Source organism: Silurus meridionalis, chromosome 11 (assembly GCF_014805685.1).
Source record: "Silurus meridionalis isolate SWU-2019-XX chromosome 11, ASM1480568v1, whole genome shotgun sequence".
In the NCBI taxonomy this organism is placed as follows: Eukaryota; Metazoa; Chordata; class Actinopteri; order Siluriformes; family Siluridae; genus Silurus; species Silurus meridionalis.
In genome coordinates, this window is record NC_060894.1 from 20802341 (window position 1) to 20817675 (window position 15335).

At 35.1% G+C, this 15335-nt stretch overlaps 2 protein-coding genes across 3 annotated transcripts in view; both read right to left on the reverse strand.

Annotated features, from left to right (window-relative positions):
• Positions 1-1688, reverse strand: part of ror2 (receptor tyrosine kinase-like orphan receptor 2) — a 70616-nt gene extending 68928 nt beyond the window's left edge. The window contains exon 1 of one of the 2 annotated variants that reach the window (XM_046860608.1): positions 1274-1688. In XM_046860608.1, the coding sequence (XP_046716564.1) occupies positions 1274-1367 (94 nt within the window). In that variant the 5' untranslated portion in view covers positions 1368-1688. The remainder of the gene's footprint in view (positions 1-1273) is intronic. The other variant, XM_046860609.1, reaches the window with a different exon arrangement.
• A 1386-nt stretch (positions 1689-3074) lies between these two features.
• On the reverse strand, positions 3075-13494 carry sptlc1 (serine palmitoyltransferase, long chain base subunit 1). The gene is made up of 15 exons (XM_046860611.1): positions 13395-13494; positions 12315-12422; positions 10546-10640; positions 10297-10390; positions 9962-10034; positions 9734-9866; positions 9411-9540; positions 8703-8792; positions 8342-8449; positions 7166-7261; positions 6579-6675; positions 5300-5354; positions 4379-4496; positions 4155-4228; positions 3075-3226 (listed from the first exon to the last, which is right to left on the reverse strand). Exons 1-15 carry the CDS (start codon positions 13446-13448, stop codon positions 3136-3138), a joined length of 1416 nt encoding a protein of 471 aa, XP_046716567.1. The 5' UTR covers positions 13449-13494; the 3' UTR covers positions 3075-3135.
• Positions 13495-15335: the final 1841 nt, after the last annotated feature.

Sequence of the window (15335 nt, forward strand, 5' to 3'; positions counted from 1 at the left end):
GCTGCACAGCAGGGAAAATCAACATCAATCATCATGACTGGCTGTTATTGTTCCCATTCGCCTTGCTGGATTAGTTTTGGGCATGATGGGAAATTGAAATGTCATGGTTGTATGCCCAGAACACCAACCTCACAGACTCGAACAGCATTTGACAACATGTTTTAATGTCAAGCTCTGATCAAGGCGCTTGGGAGCCTTATCACGTTTTAAAACACACCACACATCAGTTTTAATTTCCAACCCCTGATCAAGGAAATCCTTATCGTGAAATCTAGAGTCCAAACACACTCACTCACCACAGAGCCATTCGATTAAAGAAGGGGAGGTCGAAATGTAAATTAATGTTTGAAAAATCTTCTTTTCTGACAAAAGTTCTCCTTTGTTTGGCTCTGAGACAATCGCCTTTGGGTTCAAGGACTCTTCTTAGCAAGTAAATCAATTAGCATGTCAATGACCTTGTTGAATATCCACACACCTTGTTCATGGGGGGCGAGTGGTGTTGGCCAAAAGAGCTCAGCCTCCTGTGGTTAGGCACAAACGCCCCCCGTGGACCTTTAATTCGACGCAGTGATGCGGCTGTCGCCTATTCGCACATCTATTCTCTGATAAAAATCCAATTTATTCTGCGGTTTTTTTTTAAGATTTCAAAGACCCCATGTTTTAGACTTCACCATACCATCTTTAAAACAGAAAACATTCAGCTCAGAGACAAGAATCAGCTGCAAAAGGGTGATAGTGTTCCGAGACAACCTGCAGGTCTCAACATCTGCCCATCCACCCCCCCCCCTTTTCCCCCCATCAAAACCCTTTAACCAAATGGAATGGCAAGACCCAAGAGGGCAAGCTCTGTAAAACAGGAAACATGGACATCTGTCACCCCCCCACTCTCACCCCTGCAGGGAACTAAATGAATTAGTGACTCCCAACAAAGGAAGATCACTTTCAAATAATCTTAATGATTTTCTGGTAAGGAGATCTCTGGAATGCACTGATGACCAGGATCTCAGTTGGTATGGGTTTTTAGATATGCACGCAGCATGCACTTTCATGGAGATGGAAAATTCTCCAAAAACAATTACGCAAGCCAATGCACCAAGATTCCCAGACTTGCATCAGACTGCATTTGATCTCTCTGCATCCTCAGACTCTCAGTACTTTAAACAATGTAAATGAAAAACATCTGTATATATATATATATTTTTTTTTAATTTAATCTACATCTTATCTCGCATTTTCTCCTCCCAGAGCGCATTACAAAAAACCAAACCATTACCTGTGCCTCTCGCAGTGGCCAAGACGGACAACGCCAGGAGGAACATGGGCAAAGAATCACGCAAAGCCAAACGAGTAATCCTTGAGTTACGCATCCTTCCTGGTAATAAACTCTGATCTGTTGGATGAGATGAGATCTATAGACGGGGCATCCGACATCCAGTACAGGTATGGGACAGACTCTTCGGTCTGGATCTCCTGCTGGATCTCCTCCTAGATCTTTGTAAAATGTCCAAGAAATCTGTCCAGGTTCTGGTTAAATCTCACAGGTGCGCTGTGAATAAGCTTCTTGTTTGGTGTGGCTGCTTTCCAGAAGAACTGCGCGTTTCATTCCTGGAGAGCTGAAACACAGCGTTTGAGCTTCTCAAAGGCTGGAAAAGTTCACTAAGAGAAACGGAGGTGTTTCTTGACGGAGCACGGATCAGTCCTGAGGGAGGGAATGCGGGACAACATGGAACCGAGTTCCTAGTACAAATGAAACGCGCCACCTACAGGTGATAAATTATATTGTTGCGCGCACAGGTAATAGATGATGGAATGGTGGAACACGTGTCTTTTTGTTCAGTGGCGTCTAAGAGTTACTTTGTAAAGAATCTCTGATTTAATTCCCGGATATTTTGTGTCTGAAGTGAGTGATGCAGCAGCACTTTAGTCTTTTTATGTTTTGCATGCTTCCTCAGCTCCAGTTTGAAAGAACCAGATTTCTAAAGGTGCGACTAGAAGATCTTTCAAGAACCTTTTTACTTTTCAACATGAAGCCGAATTGCAAAAAAAAAACCCCAACACCCATTTTACAAATTGATTTTAATAAAGAAAATCCCACACGCAGTTAGCAGCAATACAGAAAATGCACTTTGTTCAGTCTTAGAAAAAAAAAGGACACATCAAGAGTTCTTTGGATGGTAAAAGTTCTCATATTCTTTAAAGACTTTTTTAAAATGAATCACAGACTGCATAAGAAACTAAAAATCTTAATGATAGATTTGACAACTCCAAAATTAAATCCATCACTTTACAGAAATTGGATTAAAAAAAAAATGTATATCAAGGTAAAACATTTATTTGAGCTCTATCATGTGAAAAACTGAATATAGTAATATTTATTTTTTTAAGATGCTTAGTGGTTCAAACTTTCAGAAAGGATTTACATTAAACATTAAAATGTCCCCTCTGTTATTAGAATCTGATTACACCGAGATCAATAATCCTGCTTACTGTTACTGTTAATCCAAGACTGAAATCGTCAATATTTTCATAAAAAAAATAATTCTTAACGTGTCCTAAATGCAGTCATGCCGTCAAAACAAGCTGACAGTTTCATGCAATATATGGAAAAAGAATAAATCGTGTAAAAGTAATAAATTTTTTCCTGGACAAAAAAAAAGTTCTTGTAAAAAACAAAACAAAACACAAAAATCCCAAAATGTACATGGTGAAATGTCTTTCTTATGGAAATGTGCAGGAAGAATCCCTAACAGTCTATAAAAGGAACGTGTTTAATGCTTTAAAACATGTTTTTAGTATTTACTGGAGTTTGTTCAACCGTTGCTTTTATTCAAGGCATCAGATGGAACATAAATATATTTGGTGAAAGGAAATTCTACATTCATTTCAATGTGAAACCGAAAGTCGAAACCGAACCGTGTTTTAGAATTAATATTCATAACAAAATAAAAAGCTGCAACCATTAATTCAGTTCTCGTGACGCAGGACACCATGTCCCAAGGCCAATCTCTGAAGGTCCGACAGCCACGGCAAAAGCACCATGAATGGGTGGCATGGAATGAGAGATGGTCTGCAGCTGGACAGATGTGTTATTGTTTATTTCAGTGTTTGACATCATGCTGGAAGCGTTCGCATTTATTAAAGTGTAGCAAGAGCTGCCTCTCGAATACAGGATGCTGCCTTCTCGATTTCCTCCTCAGTCTGCTCAACAGTCACCACCACTCTGATGCTGGAATCCAGGCACAAAACATTCAATTCAGACACAAATAAAGCAAATTCATCAAATAATTAAAAGGTTTTTTAATAAAATGCATTTAGGTAAATACAACCACAAATGAAAACCACACAACACATTGTTTATTACGTCCTAATACGTAAAACCTTTGAATAAAAAAAAAAAGTGTACTTTTTCCTTTTCTTTTATAAAAACATTACTTATTATTTAAATATTTCTAAAAAAAAAAAATAAAACAAACAAAAAAATAAATAAATAATTATCTAAGCTTATCCAAGTTCTTTTCATAACTTAACATCAATAATTAAATGTAAATAATTTAAAAAAAAAAAAAAAAAAAAAAAAGGGTTTTCTTCCTTCTAAATTAAACCATAAACTGCTTTTCTTCTACGCAGCTCATTGGGTCATTAAACAACTCACAACCTATTTTAAAATTTGTAATTTCCATCTCTACTTCATTTGCAACACGCAACACAAAAAAAAAAAAAAAAAAAAAAAAAAACACCACATGACAAAACTTATCTGAAAGAAAGAAAGAAAGAAAGAAAGAAAGAAAGAAAGAAAGAAAGAAAGAAAGAAAGAAAACAAAACGCTAAATATGTACTTTTTTGCCCTCTTTTCTTTTTGTTTGTTTTAGAAATAATTTGTTTGTTTTGGAAATAATTGGCTTATTGGGTTTCTGGCAGAGTAGTGAATGTGTATTCTTCCATTTATTTGTAACCAGACATTGAACTATATAAAGCATTCATTCATAAGTACATTTAATTATAATGTGTTTTGGCATATTAAAGCAAGGAAATGCATGAACTATTATATATCTATCATGACTGGTGATAGTGAAAATCTCTCTATAATGCTTTAAAAAAAGAAAAAAGGATATAAAATATATGCATCATACACAAGATGAGAGTTGTGTGCTCACCTGGGTGGTGGAAGGAAACGCTCTTCTTTATCTAAGTAGCGAGCCTGAGTGAGAGCGATCTGTCTGTCCAAACACTGCAAGCAAGCAATAAACAACAGTATTAACACAGACCAGTTAAATATTTGTATATGTTTTGTTACTGCTAGAGTGAAGAGCTATGCTGTATCCATCTGAAGTTTTACATCAAAAATTATTTATTAGAGAATTTCAGAGAAGTGTTTTACATAGTCAATGATGGAGCGTAGTCTCCTAACATCACTTTCTCTGCATCCGCTGCTGTTCACCAGCTGGAGATGGAATGCTGGAGCAAACGTCTCCCCAACAACCTTCAAGCCTGGAATTCTGTAATACACATGCCAGCTGTAATGATGACAGTTTTAGCACTAAACAATACAATAACTACAATAAAGTGTTAAGTAGAGGGATATGCGTATGTGATATGTGTATATGAGATGTGTCTGGGAAGCTCCTTTACATGGGCTGAATTTTATATTGTTTAGCTATACATGCATTAATAGACTGATCAGGCAGAACATTATGACCACCTGCATAATAATGTGTTGGTCCCCCTTTTGCTGAAAACAGCCCTGACCTGTCGAGCGTCAACAGCATTCACTTCTCCAGCAATGTCTAGACATCGCAATTTGTCAAATTCGCTCAAATCTACACATTTTTCCTGCTTCTAACAGCAACTTTAAGGACAAAATTTTCACTTGCTACCTAATAAATATATTCACTGAATATTATAATGAATAAAATAAATAACCACTCAATGTTATACCTGATCAGTGTATATGGCAGAAAATCATATTAGAAGTGTCCGTGTAAATTATTGGCTGTTTTCCGTCAGCATCCTGCTTTTTTTAATGGTTATATAATAAATAAAATATATATAATATAATAAATAAATAATATATATATATATATATATATATATATATATATATATATATATATATATATATATATATATATATATATATATATATATATAAATAATTCTTATTTATTTATTATATATATTTTATATTTTATATTTTATAAACAGTTCTCTAGACCTAAATAAATTTATTTATATATATATAAATATAAAAAAATGCTCATTTGTTTTCATGTGAAAAATATTAGGAGTTAGAAAGCCTTACCCTTGCAGTGCTTTGTGGACATATTTACACTTTTCTCTCAGGATGGTAAAAATCTCTGGGCAAAAAAAAGAAAAGAAAAAAAAACCCACACTTTAGTCAAGAAGTTTTTACTGTGTAGGAAGAACCAAGTCACACCTAGTAATTAATAGTGATCTAACTCAGTGATTTGTTTAGCTTGGCCGTCAGAACGCCGGTGCCCAATTAATAAAATAAGTTCTGCAGACATAAGAGTGAAGCGGCGAACGCAGAGGTCCTACTGCTGAGACGTGACTGCTACGACGCAGTGGATTTTGCGGAATCCTCCTGCACTTATCTGCTATCGTCCTTCAATCCTTCAAGTTGTTTTAAACAGAAAAATTTCATAGAGGTACGATCAGAATCATGTTCCTCAAAACAAAATTACAAAACTGTTGAATATCATCATTTACAGCACATAATAGAAGTAAAAAAAAAAGGTTGGCTATTTTAGTGTTGAAGAAACATAATTTGGAAATTGTTCCACAATTTGTAGACACTTTTTTTTTCAGATTGATGAAGCTCCACCCATCTTTACTTCTGAGAGTCTTTATACCCAATTAAAACCAACCTGAGGTCAATTAACCTTATTGGTTTTCAGGTTGTTGTTTTTTTTGTTTTGTTTTTTTACATTTTATGCAGTGTGCCAACTTTTAATTTTTTTGGAATTGGGCTTGTAATACAAATATGCCTGTTAATTATGCGGAGTTTATGCAATTAGTTTCAGGGAGATTTTTGCTTTAATAGTATCCTGTAATCCAACGCGCATGTGAAACAGAACAGGTTTTCGCTCAGGAGCTTGCAGACGAGCCGTTTGATCGGAATATTAAACAATGATTTATTTACTATTGCAGCATCTTTCATAATAGAGATCTTAATATAAATCAAGAGAGGTCTCGTGTCTGTTTCTATAAAATCCAGAGTTAGATCTGCAGCCAGTTAGGAGTCCCTTTTTTAGTCCTCAAAGTTTAAAAATAATTTTTGTTGCATTCATATGGGCCTCAACATATGGTCCAAATCAGGAAGATATCAGGCTTTGTTTTCTGTTTGAAGCATTTCCAGGTCAAAATTGTGAAATGGAATGAACCCAGTAATCTGATGGGTAACAAAAACGCATGAATCTTAACGGCTCCTCCCTTTAGATATTATTGTGCATTTTAACAGCTTTTGTGTGCTTTGTTATATAAAGAAAGATGAATTATACTGTATATTGGATGGGAAATTGAATGCCAGAGTGTGTGTGTGTGTGTGTGTGTTTTGTTACCTGGGTTCTCCTCCATGATGTTGAGAGCCTCAATAGCAGCAGAAGCCAACATGGGTGGAAGGGAAGCTGAGAAACAGTAGCCCTGTCCAGACAGACGCTAACAAACACACACACACACACACACACACACACACACACACACACACACACACACACACACACACACACACACAGAGACAAGCATGATCGATCAGTGAGAAATTTCCTGTGACTTCGCAATGTCTAAATAAGGAATTCTGCCTAAAAGCGTCCAGGAATTAATTTCAATTCACTGCCAGGAAATGTTGCTCAATGAGTGTGTCCTGCAGTCACTCTGATCATAAAGTTCTTTCAGCCAGAAATCTGGTCTGCATATAACAGATGTTCATAGATGGGTCATAGATCTTGCATTTAGCTGGGTTTACATTTCAAAGCACACATGTATCCAGTTATATCCACTGCTTTTGATCATATAACTGATGATGATGATACAAAAGCCTTCTCCAATCCTGTGCACATCCGAAATCGAAATGAACTACAATAAAAAATTTTGATGGTTTGCAGAGAGAAGAATATCCAGTGCTGAAAGAGACATAAATCTCAGGTACCTGATGATCAATTACAAACGATCGTCCGCAGCAGAATCCGCCGATGGAGGCCACTGCGTTCTCCATGTTGGCGCTTATGAGGTCGATGTCATCGATCTGCATACAGTTTAAGTCGTAACATTACTAAGATAATAATCTAAATAAATAATGTGGACAAGTTTTAAATATGAATCGAAATATGTACAACAATATATTGGTTATTTATTTAAAATCATAGAGATTTTTTATTTCTGAACTTTCCACTAACTAAAATAAATTGAAAAAAAGTTTGACGTTTTAAAGTTTGGATTAAATCTGCTATTAAAACTCAATAACTGTGGCAATGGCAGATATAAAAAAATGTGATGAAATGTTTTTTTTTTTTTACCAAATTGTGTCAAAGGTTTTTCCATATCAACTCGCATTAAATCCAATAAAGTACAAATATTGTAAAAAAGAATCGTATCAATCGCTCCGAACCAGTGGTGTAAAGTACGAGTAAAATGTACTGACGCTATTTTTTGGCTACTTTTTGTTTACTACATTTATGATTTAATAGATGCACATATTTGACTCCACTATATTTAAATCGACAACGAGCATTATCTATTACATTTTGCACATCGGCCTAATTATTCTGCGAAAGAGGCGATATTTACTTTCATTTTATTTGTCCATTGAAGATTTTTTTTAAATATTGCTTTAATCTTTTTTTTTGTTGTTGTTGGGTTGATCTTGGTTGTTGAGGTGTAGAAGTCGATTTATATTTTAGAAAATTAAAAACTCAAATCAACTGTTTCTGGCTTTTCAATAACATGTGTCTTCATTCAAATACTTCATTAAAAAAACATTCAAATACTCAAGTACAGTGCAACCTCGATACTTTTACGCTCTATGGCCCAAAAAAATTGCGAGGTTTTGACTCTTTCCTCTTGATGGTTCCATTTATAAAAGCGGGAAATCGTACATATGCTGTACTGTAAACTCAACAACAATTGTGAATTAATCATCATAAATGTTTTTAAATGTTTTATTTACTACTTTAAATTAATAATACAACAATAAAATAGTTTTTCAAACATTATGTAATTTATTAGTACAAACTCTGTTTTGAAATGTTTGAAAAGTCGCCATCTATCGAGGCCGCGAGTGTCAAAGTTCCACTTTACTGTTCAATATGCAGATATTTTTACTTACATTCGTTCCGAAGTGTTCCGTGACACCGCGTCCATGCTCTCCCAGCACACCAAAAGACATGCTTTCCTCCAAAAAGATGCGAACTTTATACTTGTACTTCAGCTTCACCTGGAAAAGCAGACATGCCCGGTCATTTCTCCAGACACGCACAGTTTTCCAACAACGATTTATGTGGACAGTGTGTTTTTAAAGAAGGGGCGGTAGAGCTTAGTGGTTGAGGCATTGGACTTTGGATTCGAAGGTCATGAGTTCAAATCCCAGCCACACCAAACTGCCACTCCTGGACCCCCTGAGCAATGAAGGATAGGGGGATAAAGGTGTCTGCCAAATGCCATGAAGTTAAATGTAATTGTTTTCTCACCAGCTGTGGAAGTGGACAGATGTCTGCTGTGTTCATATACAGTCCTTCCACTACAATGAATTTTCTGGTGACTCTGGCTTTGCGTGGATTCTGACAAAAAAAAACCATCAGTGAGAGAATTAGGGCACGTTATTGCCTTCTTTCGCGTATTTGTGTAGAAACTCTGGATTGGATATCCAGTGGTGTATCAAATATTTCATGCCTGGATTTTAAGTCAACAGTCAAAGATAAAAATTGGATGTAAGCTACATTTTCAATTTGCAGGTTATAATGTGGAATAAACAGTTATAAAAGGGCTAGATTTTGTACTTTGAGTAGTATTTATGACCGGTACTTTTACTCTACTCACAAAACATTTTTTTTGGAGGGGAAGTAACTCTTTCCACCACTGTGGAGATCACATCTAAAGAATAGATGAATTCTTGGGTTCTGACTTCATATTTGAACACGTTAACACATTTCACAAGAATATTTAGTGTTTACGTAATTTGAATCCTGCTTTGACTATTTTTCCTACAGAGCTCACACTGGTTATGGAGACAGTTTAGCAAACAGAGGTCAATTCCATCTGCCTGAAGATGACAGACCTGTAGGATTATTTGTGGCTCTTGTTCTACAGTTACTGCAGTTCTTGCCCTAAAAGCACAACATTTCCTCTCACAGTATGTATGCACGGCATATGCATGACTCTTGTGTCTCTTTTCCCACCTTCTGGTCTTCCAGCTCCTGCTCCTTGAGCAGCCGCTCCAGGTCCTCCATGTCGTTATGCTTAAAGTACTTAATGAAGCTCCGGGAAGCCTGTAAACCTTTCTGGATTGCAAAACACGCTGCCTCGTCGCTGTGGGAACAAGGTCACAAACAGCGCACAATAACAAGCTTTTTACTTGTGTAATCAAAGTTCGGTGCATCTGGAGAATAACAGAACGATAAGTTCAACAAACTACTGAAAAACACAAGCGGGAAACAATAGAAGTTGCAGAACAGAGCAGGAAGGCTGAGAAGGAGGAAGTGTAGAATACACCAGCGCTTACACAAATACGATGTCGCCTCGCTTGGAGTAGGCAGGAATAGCGCTAGCTATGGTTGCAAAGCCGTAAGAGTAGATGATGGCCTCCTCTGTTCTCATAAACTTAGCCAAGCGCTCCTCTAACTCCAGGTGAACATCTAAAAGAAGGGATGTTCACAGTACATAAGGAACGCTTAGCAATGCAAATGAGTTCAAGACCCAAACAAGCTTGTGGAAAGAAATCTTTACACACCAAACGTTCCATAGAAGCCTCTGGGGCCACATGTGCCCACGCCATACTTCCTAAGAGATGCGAGCGCCTTTTTCTGAAACGGAAAAAATAAATAAATAAACATATTTGAAAACAGTGAGATCTTTTTGCAATACACCATTTTTTATCCTTTAGTAATAAAAACCATTTATGCAAAACGATTTTGTTCTTCCACAAGGAAATTCATTAATGCAGTTAAAACTCAGTGAGCGCTGAAGCAGCTGCGTCTGACCACTGCTCTGCAATCAGAGCTGGACACAAACTAAGACGCATGGAAAAGCAATTAGGTGAGCGCCTGCGTTCGCGATGGTACAAACCTTGACACGTGCGTTATCCAGCAGGCCCAAGAAGTTAAACGAGGCGAAGTTAATGCACTCTTTGCCATTAACGATCATTTTGTGGCTTGGAGAGCTGTAAAGAAAAATACTGCTATTAGCAGCAAGTAGGAGCGCAGCACGTATTTATTCTTTCGGCTCGGAGTCGATAGAACTCCGGTAATCAGTCATGTCAGAGTTAATAATGTAGTACCGATGAACCCTAATGGAAGGTGTTCCAGGCCAACTTACCCCGTCACGACGTCATAATTCAGATACGGCTGATCTTTCGATGCAGGAGGAACCAGAGGCTCTGGTTGCCATTCTTCAATTAACTCCTCTTTCTCCTAAAATATTTACCAATACACAGGTTTTAGTTTTCGAGCATTAGACACGCAGGAAGAGTTTAAGCATTAAAAGGTTTTTTTGTGGGTCATTCAGAAATGATTACAATGTTGGAAAGGTGAAGACTCAGAACAGTCATGTTTAGGAAAACAGTTTGTGATGGGATTTAATTAGAGGTTGAAAGATTTATCGGTGTGGATAGTTGATTGCTGGAACTATTGGCAAAAACCCATACATATAGTTTTTCCGGTTTGCGTTATACAGTACGACAGCGGCCTCTAGAGGCGAATCACTCATGCCACAGGCTGTTTATTTAAAGTGTCCTTTTTTTGGGATATATTTATTTTTTAGAATTACTTTTGGTTTCGGTGTGAATGCATGCCGCATTTTCCGCAATTCTTATAAATATATTCGTATTTATTTTCTTCAGCACATTTTCATGATTCAGTACTGTTTTTTGTTTTTGTAATAAAGTTCAGTACTATTTTACATGGAGTATTGAGTTTGTATTTTTTATCCAGTATCCATTTTAATGACATTTTAATTGGTTAATTAGTTATCAGCAAGTTCGACCCAATCTAGCAATTAGTATCGGTAAAATCAGTCAGCCTCTGGTTTTCTTTGTGACCTGGTGCATTATCTTGCTTGAAATATCCATTGAAAAGGGTAAATTGTGGCCATTAAGGAATGCATTTAATTGCCAGCAATACTCTTATAGGCTGTGCCATTCAAGAGATGATTGTTTGGAATTAACAGGCTCAAAGTATCCCAAGAAATCGCTTCCCAAACCATTACACCATAAAACCATTACACATCAAAAGCCTGTAGACACTAAGCAGTTTGAGGTCACGGATTCATGCTGATGGCACCAATTTCTGACCCTACCCTCTGTTTGCTTCAGCAGAAATTGAGACTCATCAGACCAGGGTATGTCTTTCCTACTGTGATCTCAATCCCCAATCTGACGGTTGATGTGAACATTATGCAGGCAGATTACCAGCCTCTTGAGTTTCATTAATTTCACTACAGTCACATGATCGGAGGATTTGATAATTGCATAAATGAGTAGGTGTACATGTGTTCCTAGGCGTGTGTGTGTGTGTGTGTGTGTGTGTGTGTGTGTGTGTGTGTGTGTGACTCATCGGATGTGCACAAACCTTTGGACTGTTATTTAGAAATTGGCTAAAAATGTTCTTGGGGCAAAAGACAATACAAAACTGTGAAGTAATCGAATGAAAAAGCATGAAAACCTTCCCACAGGTTATGACTAAATCTGTAAAATTTACTGCCATGACACATTCGGATGGAAAGAACAAACACAGAGGGCAAATGTTTATATCTGGACTGGTATGAAGGTTCCACCTCCCACTTTGTTTAAAAAAAAAAAAAAAATGAGCTCAGCATAAAAACATATAGATAGATAGATAGATAGATAGATAGATAGATAGATAGATAGATAGATAGATAGATAGATAAAAGCTTATACTGGGATACTTTATATTTTTATTTTATATTCTATATCTTTTTTTTCAGTATGGGACAGTTTACCTCTGTCCTACTCTGTGTGTATGTGACATGACATTAATTTAAAATATTCACAAGACCAAGAAAACAACAAACACACAGTAAAATGATTTTGAACCGATATATAATAAAACTTGGAGGAATCCCGTTACCTTATCGGTCAGATCAGACCTCTCCTGCAGCTTATACGTTTTTGAGAACAACAGTCTGATGATCCATAATATCAAGATTCCTTCTAAAATCAAATGATACGCTGGTGCCTAGGAGCAGAGAAACACGTGTACAAGCTTCAAAGATTTTATAACTTCAACAGGTTAAATATGTATGTTGTATAAAATGCAAAAGAACTGATTAATCACCATATGAACAGAATATACAGTGTATGTCAAACGGAGGCATGTACAGAGTAAAATAAATTATTATAAACTTTAAAACAACCAGCAGACATTTACAGGATTTAAGATAAGAGAAATAAATCTATAGAATTTGTATGAAATGATTATAAACGTGATAAGGTTCATTTGAATTCGATTACAATTCTATTAGCTAATTATAATTATTTAATATTAGAAATAACAATAGTATCTATCATTATAAGACCCTATCTATTAAGTCGATATAATTAATATATTAAAAGAAATTAGGTCACATTGATAACTATAAAAAATACAAACAAGGTCATTTTTCTTGATTTTTTTATTTTACATTTCTTGTATTTCTTGAATCTTCTTTTCTAAATATAAATGCAATCCGAAACAGAGTAAATCTCGATGTTTGAACCCAGCATTTATTTTTCAACAAAAAAACTTTTCATCTTTAATATTATAAAATTTTCACATATATAATTTGATTTCATCTAATTTTTAGTTTATTTACATTTTGCCTCTGCTGCCGCTGCTGATTAAATAAACGTAGTCTTGGAGCTAATAAACGAGATTAAAGGCTTAAATACATATAGCAGCTCATTCCCTACATTAGTGCACTTCATTCGCCGAAGATAGAATTAAAGATACACCCTATCTAGGACACTATATATACAATACACTGTCATTTGGAATGCGACCCCTTTCTATTTGGCAACCTGTGTTTTACTTCCTGTATTAGCCAGAGAACAAACTAGATTATATTTATTTATTCAGGAAAGACACATCGATCCGTCAGGTTTCAGCAAATCCAGCACACAAAACGTAAAACTGTTTACAAAATTATATCGGACTCATTTTTCTACTTACCTCGTAAAAAGCTTGCACCATCTCAACTAACACCCACTGTTGCCCAACCGCCATCTTGGATGTCCGCGTCACATGACCTTGCCGTATACGTCATTTTGTCTGCAATGGACTTGCGCCCTCTTGTGGATTGTTTTAATTAACTACTATTTATTTTTAATTAATTTACATTTTGAACAAAAGACCTGAAATGTTAATCAAAATAATAATAATAAAAAAAGCTAGAAAGCATTTTGCAATGTAAAAACTCATTCCATGTTCATAATTGATGTATATATATATATATATATATATATATATATATATATATATATATATATATATATATATATATATATATATATATATATATAATTTCTCTATTATCTGACATTTATTTAATTCTCTCTAATCACTGTGCTGCAAGGAAAATTATTAAAATAAGAGAAAAAGAAATTGTAATTATCTTTTTTAACATTCTAGACTTTATTATATATATATATATATATATATATATATATATATATATATATATATATATATATATATATATATGTGTGTGTGTGTGTGTGTGTGTGTGTTTGGGATGTAAGAGAAGAAGTGGCGGTGAAGAAAACTGGTGAGGAAACTTGGCAGTCACTTAGACCAGACTGTAGTGTAATGTAATATTTGATTTTAATATCCCTTAATCTTTATTCTTTATCTAGTGAATAATCATGTCATCTCATAATATACAAAATGGTTTAAATCAAATCTTGTAAGTCTCATGGTGCAATCATGATGTTTCACTACTCTTCATGTGTTTCATCACATCCATTACGTAGATCCCAGGTGTCATTACTGTTGACAAGATACTACTGTACAAGACCAGATATTTTGACCAACAGACATTTCCTGGTTTAGTTTTTAAAAAATCTGTAGAATGATGATATATGTAGCGTAATACTATTTGATATTAAATTCTAATTATTTTAGCTAATTATTATGATGATAATTAAATAATAGGAATGATTATAGTATCTATCTATGATTAATTAGACAAAATTGCAGACATTTTGTCCAAATATTAGAAATAAAAGTTAAAAGTTGAATAATGATACATTGTATGATGTTTAACAAAATAAATTATAGAAAGGTAATTATATTGTTTTATATCACAGGACAAGATAAATAAAATGTAATACAGCACTTCTTTTGGGATGTTTAATTGATGGTAAAAAAAAAAAATCAGTTTTTTAAATAAACAACATCAATTAGGAATTTTTGGAATGTAAATGTTTCATGTTTTTTGGCCACAAGAGGGTGCTGTTAGACACTTTATCACTTAATGAAAGACATTAAGGACTGAGTGCAGTACAGTAGATAAGTTTATATTTAAATTAGGTTTAAATATTTAGAGCATAATTATATGCATGATAAAATATCATTGATTGATTGATTGGTTGATTGATTGGTCGATTGAAGGAAACCAATATTTACAAGTAAGTTAACACAAAAATTTATTCATAATTTACCAAATTAAAAAATGTCCTGCTTGTTCCAAAGGTGTGTCCTTTCTTACCTTTCAGGCAGATTTTAAAGCATATTGTGCTGGCATGCCCCTGCCTGTGTTGAATAATTAGTCTTCATCAAGTATGCCAATATCAACATTGCCTAATCGGCTGTCTGCTTTGGTAACACACACACACACACACACACACACACACTGAACAGTGTTAATGTCTGAGGTTTCACACTGGAAAATAATAATTACATAAACAAAAAACACATCAAATCTACAGTTATGATCTCATTAATCTCATGATGTTCTTATCGCAAGACTGCATCAAACATCTAAACAGAAAGGTGATGAAAACATTGCTTTCTGGCAGCTTTGTCTAATATGACTAAAGTTTTAAAAAGTGCGTTGGTGGCTTTCAGCAGACATGTGATTAGATGAAGATAAGGCTGAAGGGTTGCTATGTA

Coding starts and splice junctions, on each gene's coding strand:
- sptlc1 (XM_046860611.1), bottom strand. CDS start 13,448: ATGGCGGTTGGGCAACAGTGGGTGTTAGTTGAGATGGTGCAAGCTTTT. Junction 8,793..9,410: donor AGGAGCTGGAAGACCAGAAG/GTGGGAAAAGAG, acceptor TTTTTTTGTCAG/AATCCACGCAAAGCCAGAGT. Junction 3,227..4,154: donor CGTTTCCTTCCACCACCCAG/GTGAGCACACAA, acceptor CCTGGATTCCAG/CATCAGAGTGGTGGTGACTG.